This window comes from Myxocyprinus asiaticus, chromosome 23 (genome assembly GCF_019703515.2).
Source record: "Myxocyprinus asiaticus isolate MX2 ecotype Aquarium Trade chromosome 23, UBuf_Myxa_2, whole genome shotgun sequence".
NCBI classification, from domain to species: domain Eukaryota; kingdom Metazoa; phylum Chordata; class Actinopteri; order Cypriniformes; family Catostomidae; genus Myxocyprinus; species Myxocyprinus asiaticus.
The window spans coordinates 25657198-25672840 of NC_059366.1; the positions used below are offsets into that span (position 1 = coordinate 25657198).

At 36.8% G+C, this 15643-nt stretch overlaps 1 protein-coding gene across 2 annotated transcripts; it reads right to left on the bottom strand.

Annotated features, from left to right (window-relative positions):
* Positions 1 to 9831: 9831 nt before the first annotated feature.
* LOC127413968 (tissue-type plasminogen activator-like) lies at positions 9832 to 15377 on the bottom strand. 2 transcript variants are annotated; one of them, XM_051651566.1, is made up of 11 exons: positions 15198 to 15377; positions 14325 to 14425; positions 14161 to 14215; positions 13886 to 14039; positions 13599 to 13696; positions 13056 to 13097; positions 12683 to 12860; positions 12112 to 12263; positions 11863 to 12003; positions 11260 to 11411; positions 9832 to 11115 (listed from the first exon to the last, which is right to left on the bottom strand). In XM_051651566.1, exons 2-11 carry the CDS (start codon positions 14379 to 14381, stop codon positions 10918 to 10920), a joined length of 1227 nt encoding a protein of 408 aa, XP_051507526.1. In that variant the 5' UTR covers positions 14382 to 14425; positions 15198 to 15377; the 3' UTR covers positions 9832 to 10917. The 2 variants fall into 2 exon arrangements, with proteins under 2 accessions (XP_051507526.1, XP_051507527.1); XM_051651567.1 differs by lacking the exon at positions 13056 to 13097.
* Between the last annotated feature and the right edge of the window lie 266 nt (positions 15378 to 15643).

Genomic DNA, 15643 nt, shown 5'->3' on the forward strand with positions numbered 1-15643 from the left:
AGGAAAACTATGTGGATATATTGAAGCAACATCTCAAGACATCAGCCAGGAAGTTAAAGCTCTGTTGCAGATGGGTCTTCCAAATGAACAATGACCCCAAGCATACCTCCAAAGTTGTGGCAAAATGGCTTAAGGACAACATAGTCAAGGTATTGGAGTGGTCATCACAAAGCCCTGACCTCAATTTGATAGAAAATTTGTGGGCAGAACTGAAAAAGTGTGTGCGAGCAAGGAGGCCTACAAACCTGACTCAGTTACACCAGTTCTGTCTGGAGGAATGTGTCAAAATTCCAGCAACTTATTGTGAGAAGCTTGTGGAAGGCTACCTAAAACATTTGACCCAAGTTAAACAATTTAAAGGCAATGCTACCAAATACTAACACATTGTATGTAAACTTCTGACCCACTGGGAATGTAATGAAAGAAATAAAAGCTGAAATAAATAATTCTCTCTACTATTATTCTGACATTTCACATTCTTAAAATAAAGTAGTGATCCTAACTGACCTAAGACAGGGAATGTTTTCTACGATTAAATGTTAGGAATAGTGAAATTTGGCTAAGGTGTATGTAAACTTCTGACTTCAACTGTATATATAGTTCTGGAAAACATTAATAGACCACTCCAAATTATTAGTTTCTCTAGATTTACTATGTTTTTGAGTAAACTGAAAGGTTTTATTTTATAAACTACTGACAACATTTCTCCCAAATTCCAGATAAAAATTATTGTCATTTAGAGCATTTATTTACAGGAAATGACAACTGGTCAAAATAACAAAAAATATGCATTGTTTTCAGACCTCAAATAATGCAAAGAAAACAAGTACATATTCATGTTTTATATATATACTACATATTTATACATTTTATCCCCTTTTCTCCCAAATTGGAATGCCCAGTTCCCACTACTTAGTAGGTCCTCGTGGTGGCGTGGTTACTCACCTCAATCCGGGTGGTGGAGGACAAGTCTCTGTTGCCTCCGCTTCTGAGACCGTCAATCCACGCATTTTATCACGTGGCTCGTTGTGCATGACACCGCGGAGACTCCGCATGTGGAGGCTCATGCTACTCTCCGCGATCAATGCACAACTTACCACACGCCCCACTGAGAGCGAGAACCACTAATCGCGACCATGAGGAGGTTACCCCATGTGACTCTACCCTCCCTAGCAACTGGGCCAATTTGGTTGCTTAGGAGACCTGGCTGAAGTCACTCAGCACACCCTGGATTCGAACTTGTGACTCCAGGGGTGGTAGACAGCGTCAGTACTCGCCAGGCCCCTGTACATATTCATTTATACATAACACAATACTAATGTTTTAACTTAGAAAGAGTTATTGGTGGAATAACTCTGATTTTCAATCACAGCTTTCATGCATCTTGGCATGCTCTCTACCCATCTTTCACATTGCTGTGCTGTTCACATCTTTCACATATGCCAATTCAAACAGGAATTCAAGCAGGAATTCAACAGACATTGGAATGGAATGGCTGCCATAAATGTAGAGATGCTGATTTAAGAAATGTTTAAGAGTGGTCTCTTAATCTTTTCCAGATCTGTATGTGAGACTAAACTCCCAGTCAACATATGATGTGGCTTGCGATCTCTTACGTGTCGACGATTAGAGACAACACCTCGCAAGTCACAACAGCACCAGCTTTGTGCCCAGCAACAATATTTTTCTGCGTATGGCATGTGTAGTTTACAGTGAGTGGTTGTTCAGGACAATATTTAATTAAAATTAAGCCAAATATGCAGAGTGGTACCAACTGTTATTCTGGCTAAAAGAATTAAGGCAGGACAGAAGACAGCGCGGGTTGGCCAATCTGATGAAAGGGGCGTTGCAATGCCACCCAAATATGCTTTTTTATGGTAGTTTTGGAGCAGTGGCTTCTTCCTTGCTGAGCAGTCTTTCAGGTTATGTCGATATCGGACTTTATCGACATAACTGTTTCCTCCAGCATCTTCACAAGGTCCTTTGCTGTTGTTCTGGGATTGATTTGCACTTTTCGCACCAAACTATGTTCATCTCTAGGAGACAGAATGCGTCTCCTTCCTGAGCGGTATGATGGCTGCGTGATCCCATGGTGTTTATACTTGCGTACTATTGTTTGTACAGATGAACGTGGTACATTCAAGCATTTGGAAATTGCTCCCAGGGATGAACCAGACTTGTGGAGGTCCACAATTTTTATTCTGAGTTCTTGGCTGATTTCTTTTGATTTTCCCATGATGTCAAGCAAAGAGGCACTGAGTTGGAAGGTAGGCCTTAAAATACATCCACAGGTACACCTCCAATTCAGTGCACCTCCTATCAGAAGCTAACTGGCTAATTGTCTAAAGGCTTGACATCATTTTCTGAAATTTTCCAAGCTGCTTAAAGGCACAGTTAACTTAGTGTATGTAAACTTCTGACCCACTGGAATTGTGATATAATCAATTAAAACTGAAACAATCTGTCTGTAAACAATTGTTGGAAAAATTAGTCATGTCATGCAGAAAGTAGATGTCCTAATCGACTTGCCAAAACTATAGTTTGCTAATATTAAGTCTGTGGAGTGGTTAAAAAATGAGTTTTAATGAATTCAACCTAAGTGTATGTAAACTTCTGACTTCAACTGTAACAATTACATTACAGATATCAGAAATTAAAATTGTCACTAGTGAAAACCAAATTACTGATATAAAAAATTTGCATTTTTATTAGTTGGAATTAAATTTTTGATATCAAAAATTGGCATTTTCACTAGTTAGAAAAGAATTGTTAATATGTGAAATTGTAATTTCAACTAGTAAGAAATAAATTTTTTATATCAATAATTGTATTTTGAATAGGAGTTAATGACATATCAGTGTGAAACTTTACTAGTGAAAATTCAATTATAGATATCAAAAATTATTTGAAATCCCATTTTTGATATCAAGAATGTGATTTCTGTGAGTGATTACGTCATTTTTTATATCACGTTTTTGCTAGTGGAAATGTAATTATTGATATCAACAATTGGCATTTCCACTAGTGAAAATTACAATCTTGATATCAAGAATTAGAATTTTAACTAGTGAAAATGTAATTGTTGATATCAACAATTCATATCCTGCGAATTAATAAAAGCTAAAACGGCTTGCCATATGCCATCACAATAATAATAATATCATGTAGTGTCATAAGACAACACACTTCTTTTTTGTTATTAACAATTTTTATTGATTCCATTCATAAAATAATTAAAATACGGAATCAGATTATATATATTAAGCGCACGACAAATGGATTTATTAACTCCCAAAAGAAAGAGCCGATTCTGAACACCTAAAACGAGTCATTAGTAATTCCAGACTTACTTCCTGTACTAACCTACGTAATTTGGTAACAAAAAACCCGCCTCTGGTCTGTTTACATGTACAGCCAGTGCACGCTGTTAGCTTATTAGCTGTTAGCCTCTGCTAATCGGCTAACTCACGTTATTGTCAAACAACATATAAACTTACCACTGAGAAACATCCTGTTCTCGTCGTGCTTGCAATGGTGGTTTGGGTTGATCTTCCGATGTATCAATATCGGACTCGGGCTTAAATTAGTAAGGTAAAACAGACATTTTTTCAGACGGAGCTGAAACTCGAATATGGTAGTGGGCGTTTCCTTTCCGACACGCGCTGTAAGCGGTAGACCAATCACAACAGACTAGGACATCTGACCAATCAGAGCAGAGTAGGCTCTCTGAAAGGAGGAGTTTAGAATGAATCCTTTAGAACGGATCATTGAAGGAGTCGTTTTTGACACTGGGAAAAAAAACTAATGCTGCAATTTAAATTATGAGCAAATTAAAGTGTTTTTTGACCTTGGATGCATGTAAATCTATTGCATGAGACCTTTAAAACAAAATTAGGCATGTTTAAAAACCATAATAGATGCACTTTAAATCTTTCTCCCATAATCTCTTGAGAGAAGTTGAAGCTCCATCCCAGACTCTGAATTAACAGGGAGTAATACACTGATGCCTCATGACCTTTTCCAAAAGCAGCAATCACCATTCCCAGAGTATCTGCTGCTTTAGGGGGTGTATGCTGCTCCCAAAAATAGTACAGAACAGGTGGCACAGCTGTAAATACCTAAAGTGCTGAACCATATTTTCAAAGGATCTCAACACTCCACTCTCATATACTGTAGGTCACTGAGCGTATTAACCTCCTTCACAATCCACTCTGACCAGCAGAAAAGGGACTTATTAATACATAATTTTGGGTTCAGCCACATGCTTGAGGCAACATTTAAATAAATGTCCGAATTAAACACTCTGGACACTTTTGTCCATACCGAGTGCAAATGCGAGATAACGGGGTGTAACTTAACTTCTCCGGTTAGTTTAATAGAAAGGCTTTGCAATGGCGAAATAGGGGCAAGAACTTCTTGTTCAATACCGACCAATCCAACCAATGGGCCAAATGTTTGAGACCGATTGCATAATAATAAAACAAAATCTTGGGTAGGCCTAGCCCACCATTGTCAATCGGCCTATGTAATTTATTGAAATGTAATCTGGGACACTTACCATTCCAAATGAAAGACTTCGCTATGCTATCAAATTGCTTGAAATAAGAGAGGGGGACATCTACAGGAAGAGATTATAGCAGGTAGTTGAATTTTTGAATACAGTTCATTTTAATAACATTAACCTTCCCAATCATAGATAAATGTAATGAAGCCCACCTGCCCCCATCGCTCGAAAACCTTTTTATTAAGGGGTCAAAATTAACTCTAACTAAATCACACAAATTTGCTGGGAATAAAATGCCCAAATACTTAATGCCCTGTTTGGGCCACTGGAAGGTGCCCAGCTGAAAAGCTGTTACTGGGCAGTACACTGTCAGAGCCAAAGCTTCAGATTCAGACCAACTGACTCTGTAACCTGACAATTTAGAAAAGGAATTAATAATTCTGTGGAGGCAAGGCATAGATCCAGTGGGGTAAATAATAATAATAAATAATAAAATATCATCTGTATAAAGCAAAAGCTTATTCGCCATTCCTCCTGCCACTACCCCTGGAAAATCCTCTTCCTTTCTTATCGCGGCTGCTAATGGTTCCAGGGCAAGACAGAACAATAATAAGGAAAGAAGGCAAACCCTGCCCCTATCCAGAGTAAAATAATCTGAAATTAATCCATTTGCTTGTAACGCCACTACCGGGAGTCTATAAAGTAACTTAATCAATCCAATAAAAGTATTCACAAACCTGTATATTTCCAAAATCTTAAAAAGATAATCCCATTCTACCATATCAAACGCCTTTTTGGCGTCAAGTGAGATGGCAGCGACTGGAGTCTGATCATTTGCCACTGACCACATGATAATGATGAAATGCCTTATGTTATCAGAATGGTTACTAATCGGTTAGACAAAATTTTTGACAGTATTTTTATGTCTAGCTGGATCAGGGAAATTGGACGGTAACTCTTACACTCACTTGGATCTTTGTCCTTGTTAAGAATCAGACTGATCCGGGCTTGTGTCATGGTTGGTGGAAGCTTTCCATTCTTTAATGATTCCGTATAAACTTCTAACAAAAGTGGAGCCAGTTCTGTAGCATAAGATCTAAAATATTCAGCAGCAAAGCTGTCTGGCCCGGAGCCTTGCCTGTAGGCAAGGCCTTAATTACCGCCTCCAAGGTTATCTCAGAATCAAGATAATGTTTTTGCTCAGTCCTCAGTTTAGGGAGTTCTAATGGTTCCACAAAGTTCATATATTAAGTTCGTCATCAGTAGATGAAGACATGGAACTATAGAGATCAAGATAGAATTCTTTAAAAGCATTATTAATATCAGTGGCTGAGTTAAATATTTCACCACCAGCATATTTCACTGAGGGAATGGTAGAAAAAGACTCTCTCTCCTTTATATATCTAGCCAAACATTTCCCAGCTTTATTCCCTGACTCAAAGTATGACTGTCTTGCCCTGAATAACCAAAACTCAACCTTCTGTGACAAAATAGTATTATATCTGTAGTTCAATCGGGTCAATTCTCTAAGGCCATCAGACGACATTCGGCACTTCAGCTCTGCCTTGGCACTTTTAATATTCCCTTCCAACTCCACGAGTTCTCGTGCTTTGGATTTTTTTGGTGAATGAGGCATAGGCTACTGTATGATCCGGCCCCTAAGAACCGCCTTAAGTGCCTTCCAAGCCACACCCACAGAGGATACTGAGGACCAGTTGGTCTCCATATATAAACATTGATTTCAGCCTTTAACATTTGTTGGAATTCAGGATTTTGCAAAAGGGATACATTAAAGCGCCAACTATATGATTTATTTTTCTCCGTATGTGGCAACACCTCTAAACTCACCAGGGCGTGGTCTGAGACTAAGATGTTTCCAACTGAGCAATAAACAACAGATGAAATGAGGGACTTAGATATATATAAAAAAAAATCTATTCTAGAATAAATCTTATGGACTGATGAAAAAAGTTATAGTCCCTACCAGATGGTTTCAAAAGTCTCCAAATATCTGTAAGACCAAGATTTTTACACATCCTGTGAAGCGTCAATGTTGCTCTAGGGGGCTTATACACTTTTGCTTCACTATGATCAAGGACTGAGTCCATCAATAGATTAAAGTCTCCTCCCAATATTATATCATGAGGGGTGCCAGCGGCTTGCAACATCCCTTCAAAATCTATAAAAAAGCCCTGATCATCAGCGTTAGGTGAGTAAATATTAGCCAAAATCATCCTTTGCTCCTGAATTTCTGCTAAAAATATAATGACTCTTCCTAATTTATCTTTAATCTGTTTGAAACATTTGAATTGTAGATTCTTACTTATCAATGTAATGACTCCCCTGGTCTTAATTGAGCCAGCACTAAAGAAAACATGTCTACCCCATATCTTCCCAAATTTTTCAGCTTCCTGCGGGGAATGATGCATTTCTTGAAGATACACTATATCACATTTCTTACGTTTAAGAAGAGAAATAACCTTCCTTCTTTTTATGGGGTGCCCCAACTCATTCACATTCCACGTGGAGAGAGACAATCCACTCATATTAACATTTGACATTTTGACATATTAGAAAAAATAGACTGTGTGTCAAAAATAAAATGATGAAGACCACATTAGTGCAACAATAAAAAACCCAAACTTCCCATCGAACCAAACAAACAGAAAAAAGAAAAATGTGCGCATTAACCCAGCGCATGACAACGCCAACTGGCATCCATCCCTCTACACTCAAATAGTCCATGTACGCCTACGAGAGCCCCCGTGACAACTTTGCCATCAGATTGCTCAAGTCCGGTGTTTCTATACAAATTCTGTGAGACAGAATTACACAACAGAAGATAATCTATAAAGCAAACTCCATCCAATAGGTGGAATAAACACAAAGAGCTTGGAGATTCATCCACATAACTCTCCCGAAGGTGTGTTCCTCCACAAAAAAGCTTTTTTGTGAGCTCGCTCGATTTCCTTATGGCACAGCTTATGGTCTGTTATGTTGAGCAGATTTAGAAAGAGCCCATCCAAGAATTTCACCATATCCCGACCTTCTTCGGCTTCAGGAATTCCAACAATACGGACGTTATTCCGCCGACTGCGGTTTTCCATATCCTCCAACTTTACCCAGACGTGCTCCAAATCCACCTTGGTCGCAAGCGGATTAACAGATAATTCCCTCTCTGATAATCGATCCGTTTCTCATCATCCCCCACTCTTGTAAGCACATCAGTGAATTTCGTCTCCATGGCAGTGATCGATCAACGTATTACAGCAAGATCCTCCAAGTCAGCAACGACCTTCGTCAGCATTGCCGACATGTTCAACAATTCTCGCCAAATTTCCCTCACTTCTCTGGCCAAATTGGCTCCCGGGCTTGCGGCCTGCTCAGGGGCGTCAGCTTGAGGATGTAAGTGTCTTTTAATGTCTCCAGAGCCCGAGGATTTTGAATTCTTTGACATACTGTCTTCCTAGAACAGTTAGGGATCAGGATGTATCGAATCTCACCGGTTTATGACATAAAAAGTATTAAAACTAGCAAAGTGTGCAGAGCTCACCGTTCACACGTCCGAACCTCGCATGGCGTCACGTGACTCCACTGACAACACACTTCTTGATAAAGTTACACTTTTGACAACAGCAGCAATAAACTCATGTTCTTCATGGGGATACAGTATGACTCAGACTTGCTTCAGCCATATACAGTATATCTGGCAATGTGGCTGAAGATACCTTGTTTATAAAGGGTGATCTAAATATGCAACAATGAAGAATTAAGATATTCATCAGTTATATCTCTCTCTGATTTACATCAAATAGTAATCTTCATGGATAGATTTCAGGCCATCCTCTATCATTGTAACACAGTGAGTGTCACATACTCAATATAACTGACAATATAACAGACAAATACTTGTACGACTGACTAAGAAGAAAATTAAACACCATGAGGCAATAAATAAAAGATAAAACATAAGTTGCTGTCCTTTCACATCAGAACAATTCATCTATATACAGTACAAATCTTTAAAAAAACATTTATTTATATCAAAATATTTCTCCCAATCTATGATGTTAGAATGTGTTTAAGAACCCTTTCATGAAAAAGTTTCATTCAACTTTTTCATGAAATGTTTAGTGTTAGGTCTTTGAGTATAATTTTCTTCAGGTAAATTCCAAGATCCTTCTAATGATCTGGCAGCGCCCTCTAATGTACAGTGAGAGTCATTACAGAACTCAAAACCAATACAGTGCCAGGTTTAGGGCACTCACCACCAGTCATGTAACATGCAAAATATATAATGAATATCACTTCTACTGAAACCATAAGCTTTTACATTGGCAAATATAATTTGTTGTTGTTTATCTTTTAGGCGATTGTCTAACCGATTAGCATACTAATAATAGCTCAAAATATGTTGCACAACAGAATGACAAAATACATACTAAGAAAACATCCGGGCCAGATGGCTTTGCTGCTGAATTTTTTAGATCTTATGCTACAGAACTGGCTCCACTTTTGTTACACATAAATGTAATGCTGTTCATTTATAATATAGTTGTTACTGATGTTTGGTCTTAGCTGACCTGAACTGTGCTGAAAGACAAGGAGGAGATTGTGTCGATCCATCAATATAGGGTACAGGAGCCAATCTTATATGATGTAATATAATTCATTGCTCATCATTTGTCTTCAAACCAAAGTTTTTTTTTATTTATTTTTTTTTAATTTATTTTAAGTACATTTTGATGGCTAGTTTCTCACGGACACTTCCCCAAAACCCTGCTATCTTGACATTTATACTAAACAGCATACAGCTGTTCTCCATAATCATTCACACTTCACATGAATTATCATTATCAAGATCATTTTATCATCCTGTCAGCAATACAGAAGGCCCAAAATATGCTGAATAGACTGCGGTTTGGAAATATTGGCTTTAGCTTTCAAACACCAAATGCATATACAGTAGCTATCTATGGGTGTTGTCATGTGAATATTTGTGTATGTTTGTGTGTAAGATTGTTTTGCATATTTTAAAGGACTTTTTGCCTTTAATTACAGATTAGAAGAGGCACAAGAAAGTAGAGTGAAAGGAGAGGTGGAGCCGGAATGGGATCAGAACATGACACTAGCCTCTTCTGTATCACAAGTGTGCACAACCTACTGCCTCATTGCTATATTTTTATACAATTCAAAATATTGTTGCACTGACTGATGAATTAAATAATAAATGCTAGAAAGGTTGACAATTAATATGAAATTAGAACTGGTTGTGATTTAGAGAAAAATTAACAGTCCCAGGTGTGCAATGAATGAGAAAAATGTGATGAGATTTCAAGCAAGTTTAATTCATGTCAGATAAAATATGCCTCTTTTGTCTTGGAAATAAGGAGAGATTTGTATTGAAAAAACTGATAGGAAAAAGTATGTTTTACATTGATAGCTGTATCTATGAAAAATAAATACACACATATTTGCAATAAATAGAAATTAAATAACGCATTATTAAAATTAAGAATAAAAAAAGTACATAATAACAAACCAGATAATGCCCAATCCAATATCAAATCTAACCTCTGAGAACAGATCATTATTTGTTTTCAGACTGATTTATAACATCCATGTCATTAACATCAGTTTCTGATAAACTTTTTTAAAACAAAATACACAGTTCATAAAAAATATTTTAGACTTGTAAGTAGACAGACTTAGTAAGTTTATGCAAATAAATATGATTCACAAACTGACCATAAAGTATCCTTATATCATACGGATCCTTAATTCACCTTAAAGGGATAGTTCACCCAAAACTGAAAATTCTGTCATTATTTTTTCACCCTCATTTTTTCACCCCCAGATGTGTATGACTTTCTTTCTTCTGCTGAACACAAACTATGATTTTTAGAAGAGTATTTCAGCTCTTTTGGTCCATACAATGCAAGTGAATGGGTGCCAAAAATGTTGACGCTCCAAAAAGCACACAAAGGCATCAAAAAAATAATCCATGCAACTCCAGTAGTTAAATCCATATCTTCAGAAGTGATATGATAGGTGTGGGTGAGAAACAGATCAATATTTAAGTCATTTTGTGCTAGAAATTCTTCTCCCTGCCCAGTAGGGGGCGATATGCAGGAAGAATGTGAATCACAAAAATAGAATAAGTATGTGAAAGTGATCTGTTTCTCACCCACACCTATCATATCACTTCATATCACATGAACTATTTCTTTAACACTGTAATCACTATCCTATAAAAAGCAGTAGTATGTAAAGATAACATTGTCAAAGATGAATCCTATGCAACTGCAACATACGTAGATGCCACATCTCTCCTAAAAGGCAAAAATAACTAACACATTTATGACCCTGAGTGGCTAAGCATTCATTTCTGCCGTAAAGTGAACCCCTCAAAGTTAATCCTTTTGTGGATACCTCGAGCCTGCTGTATATGAGGGTAAACCAGTGTGCTCTGAGATCCACTGGTTGAAGTTGGTGACCTTTGTGTAAACACCTGGTTTAAACTCTTCTGCACACTTATCTCCCCAGCTAATGATACCGAACTGGAACATTATGTTATTTACTTCACACAAAAGCGGCCCTCCTGAGTCACCCTGAAAGGAGAGAGAAGGAAACACAATGAGATGTGTAATTTTTTTCACAGTTTTCAGGAAATATTTTACAATTATTTAAGACACTTATAGATCATCAGTTGGAAAAGTTGGTATACGGTTACAAACTGAAATTTTCTGGTTTACCTGGCAAGCATCTTCCTTCCAACTCTCACCAGCTCCGCAGAACATGTGTTCATTGACATTGTCCTCTTGCTTATTGTAATAGTTTACACAATCTCTCTGGGAAATAAGCTTCACCTGAGCCTGTTTCAGATGCTTAGAGTACTCAAAGCCATCTTCACAGATTAAAAAAAAAAGCAATGATGAGATTTGTTGTTTGTTACATTTTATCTCACATTAAACTATATATTTGCAAATTTATATCCAGACATAAAGTTAGATGCATATACTGTATATGTGTCCAGACATTAAAATTGGATTCATATTTAGACTTAAGAAGTAATTAACTGAGGGTTAACTGATGACATCAACAGAAATATAACAAAAATGCCAAAATGTCTAATAGTTTATTCTGATTTATAGTGTTACATTGTATAGTACAGTACAATATGTTATATTCCTAGGATGTCTCAGTTGGGGAGATGTTGTTATATTTCATATCTAGATCAACTTGTGCACACACCATGTTGTCCTCATCTATCTTATTATCGGAGGAAATTATTATTGTTGTTGTGCTCTAATACACTATCTTTGTATAGTATCTATATACAGTATGTGTCATCTTACCCTTTTCATGTCTTCCATAGCCAAGGATCTCACAGTAGGTTCCTGGAGGAAGCATCACCCGGGAAGGGGGAAGGCACACGGTTCTCACAGAGCTGGTCTTGCTTGCACATTTTCCATTGCGGCCAACTATCTTTAGTAGAGCTAGAGGCAAAGGAAGTCATTTTCACTACTTATTATATGCTCTTCTCCCATTTTCATAGAGACTTTAATTTCCTCATTCTGGAAAGTTCAAACATAATGCAAACATACCAATATCGTGGGTAAAGTTTTGGGTTTTGTAGTTAAAGCCTTCATGGACCACTAGTTTGCTCACGGTGAACTGCTGCTCTTTGATAGGGTTGCTTTCATTGATGGCATTCCTTCCCAAATATACAGAGTATTTATTTGTTTTTGTGTTCATCCTATTCAAAACAAAGAAAAAAATATATAGAATTTCTTAATGTAATGCATAATTCAATGACCATTGTCATCGAAGGCCATCTAACTGCATTAGATGTATAGTTTACACCCAAAATGAGAGTCATAACAGAAGGAGTTATTGGGTCATACCCAAAAGAAGTTATTTACCAGAATGTCCATGCTGCTCTGTCCTGGTCACCATTCACTTTCATTGTCATTCTTTTCCATATAATGTAAGTGAATCGTGACCAGGGACACAGCAGCTTGGTCATTCTGCTTTTGTTTTCCACAGAAGAAAAAAAGCCATGTGGGATTGAAACACCATGAGGGTAAGAATGCCAGAACGTTCATTTTTGGGTGACCCTTTAAGTAGTGAATTATAAAGTTAAATGACTCTGAAGTTAAGAAAAAATTGACATACCCTGATGTGAAGCAGTGGGCAGCAGTAAGGACCCAGCAGGGAGCAATGAGGGATCCTCCACAAGTGAATTTTTCTCCATAGAAGATAGCTGCAATCCAAGGGTGAGACTCAACAGTTGACCTTACACCACCAATTATCTTTGATCTAGGGACCAGGGATCGCTCTCCACATGTTAACTCTGCATAATGGATGAGAAACAACAGAGACAGTCTATCAAACCAGTGACAGAATGAGAAGAGATCATTTTCTACAGAGTACACAAGGAAATGAACAGAATGCAAAGATATCCATAATGGAGTTTGTTGTAACAACTTAACAACTATTGAGCAATTTTGTATGGAATTAGTATTAATATAGTAAATCCAAATTCTACCTGTGTCCTGCTTTGATGGTTCAGATTTTGGTGGACTCTTGGCTGAATAACAATGATAGTTTGTATTAGTCAAAACAGCCAATCAGTTAACTTTTTCCACTAACATTAACTTATCATGTTGCATAAAGGGCTATCATGATTTTGACATTGGGAAAAATAATTAAATAGATACATATGTATTATAATAAATATGTAAATATATTTTCTTAACAGTTATTCATATAATCCATTCATTTATTCACTATTCACTGTACTCCCCAAGCTACTTTTTATGCAGTGGCACAAGAGTGACATGTGCTATTTTAATAATATAGAGAGAGAGAAGTCTTTGAAGGTTCTGTTTAAAATGCTACTCTGATTTTGACATTGCTGTATCTCTAAGTATGGTTATTACATTACACTTTTCAGTGTACTGAATTACAGTTTTCTTTCAGAGGACCCTTACACTTAAACACGTTTAAATGTATAGGCCTACAATTCTAAATAATTTATATTCACTGACTTAAATTATCATAATAAATGGTAGACTGCACTTCCACTTACTCGGCTTTGTTTTACAGCGTGGAATGTCACAATATTCTTGTACAAAGCGGTTTCTTTTCTTAACCACACACCATGGCATAATTCTCTTATTTGGATTCCTGAAAAAGCAAAACATTCTCATGAATATAGACTAGATCTTTCCACTAGCAAAGGTCAACCATCTGAGAGGTATTTTAGTAGTACTCCAGGTTTTTAAAAATCCTACAACATAGGGTTATATTATAATTTTGATTCTCCAGACTTGGCCATGTAGCATTTAAACTTATTAGAAAATGCGCTGGATCTACCTGCAGTAGTTATGTTGGTGGTGTCTAAGAGATGGAATTGGCTGTCTTTTGACTAAATGCCAGGAGACACATAACCGTCCATTGACTGTCACTGACACGTTGCCTTTATAGCTGCTCCCATCACTTCCATCAGGTATGCACTCTTCAAGCTTCCCTGTGAAAGCAGATGTCAAGTTTAACCCTTTATTCTATCACACATGCCACAAACACAACATCAGGTTGTATCAAAATTGTATTTATATAATATAATCCAGTGTGACAAAATTAAGACTTACCCACTGCTGGAAAAGCAGGAAATTTCCCAAATCTTTTATCCCAAGGGCGGTAAATCTATAAACAGAAATTTAAATATTAGATTTGGGGAGGGAAAAGGTTTATTCCATTTAAAGACCCTTTTTAGGAAGTAGGAATTTTCACTTCTATTTTCTGCTCCACTTACCGCTTCAATACAACACAGAGCGCATGTTAACAGTAATATCCTGAAGGTACACATCATCTTGACCACGAAATTGTCCTCCCTCCCTTTTTTTTTTGGAGATCCTAAAAAAACATTTGGAAGAAAGGAGAGCGTGTTCGTAAGAAACATCTCTAAAACAAAAGACATTCACATCAGTAAATATGTACCATGGGTCTTTTCCAAATAAAATTGGTAACAAACTTTACAATAAGTTTGTATATGTTGACATTAGTTTAGCAATAGTTAACATGAACTATAAATTAACAATACTTTTACAACAACTTTTGTTAATCTTGGTAAATGTTAATTTCTATATATACTAATACATTTTTACAAGTTGTTGAACAAGTTCGTGCATTACGAAATATCACAAACTAACAGGCAACAACGGTATGATTATAAATGGCCATTAACCATGATCAATACATGCTTTTATAAATGTATATTCTGCCAAAAATCTATTGCACTATATGAATCCTACCATTAATGATTATTCACACAATCCATTAATTTATTGATGCGCTCCTGCAGCTTTATTCATTCTTGAAACATTATAGACATATGTTATTTTAATGACATACCTTTTTTACTCTGATTCTGACTCTGATCCATAAGGGTGGTTTTTATATAATGTTTTATGTTTTACTTTATAGAACCATTTTGCTAAGACACATTTAATTGTATACAATTCCTATTTGTTAATGTCCCTCACGCTATATGAATAAATAATATCTGAATGAAAAAGAGCTGTACAAGTAAAATATTGCAAATTTAAAAGCAATAAAAACAAAACAGAACCTTCATGGAGCCAAACACAACAGGGAAAATGTGACCTAAAAAGATTTCAGTGCTTACCTCTCAGATAGTATACACTATAAACAGTTGGTTTGCTGTTTTGCTTGCAGCTGTCTTTGTTGCCTCCTGAAGCTTACAGTTCATTTGCTGTTGTGTGGTTGTTATTGTTCCTTGCTTTATAGTGATGAATCAGTGATTGGCTGAGGGGGGTAAACTGGCACATGCGCTGAGCAGCAGGCAATGAGATAGTTGGGCTATGGTCTTCTCAGAAAACAACACTGTGACTCATGAGAAATTTCTCAAGATCTCCTGCCTATTTCTGACACATAAACCACCTGAAAGAGGAAATATCCCAAATAAGGAGTTTGTACCTTAGGCAATGCCATCATTGTGATTTTAAATTGCACAGTCCATTTCACAACATGCTTGTAAAATGAAAATATTAAAGATCAAACAGTTAAAATGGTTATCTGTAAGTCTTGTTGAGTTGAACAAACTGCATCTGC

Excerpts from the sequence above, each read along its gene's own strand:
- LOC127413968 (XM_051651566.1), bottom strand. The coding sequence starts at position 14,381 with ATGATGTGTACCTTCAGGATATTACTGTTAACATGCGCTCTGTGTTGT. Across the intron at positions 13,697-13,885 it reads CACCAACATAACTACTGCAG|GAATCCAAATAAGAGAATTA; the intron begins GTAGATCCAGCG and ends TTGCTTTTTCAG. Across the intron at positions 11,116-11,259 it reads GGAAGGAAGATGCTTGCCAG|GGTGACTCAGGAGGGCCGCT; the intron begins GTAAACCAGAAA and ends CTCTCCTTTCAG.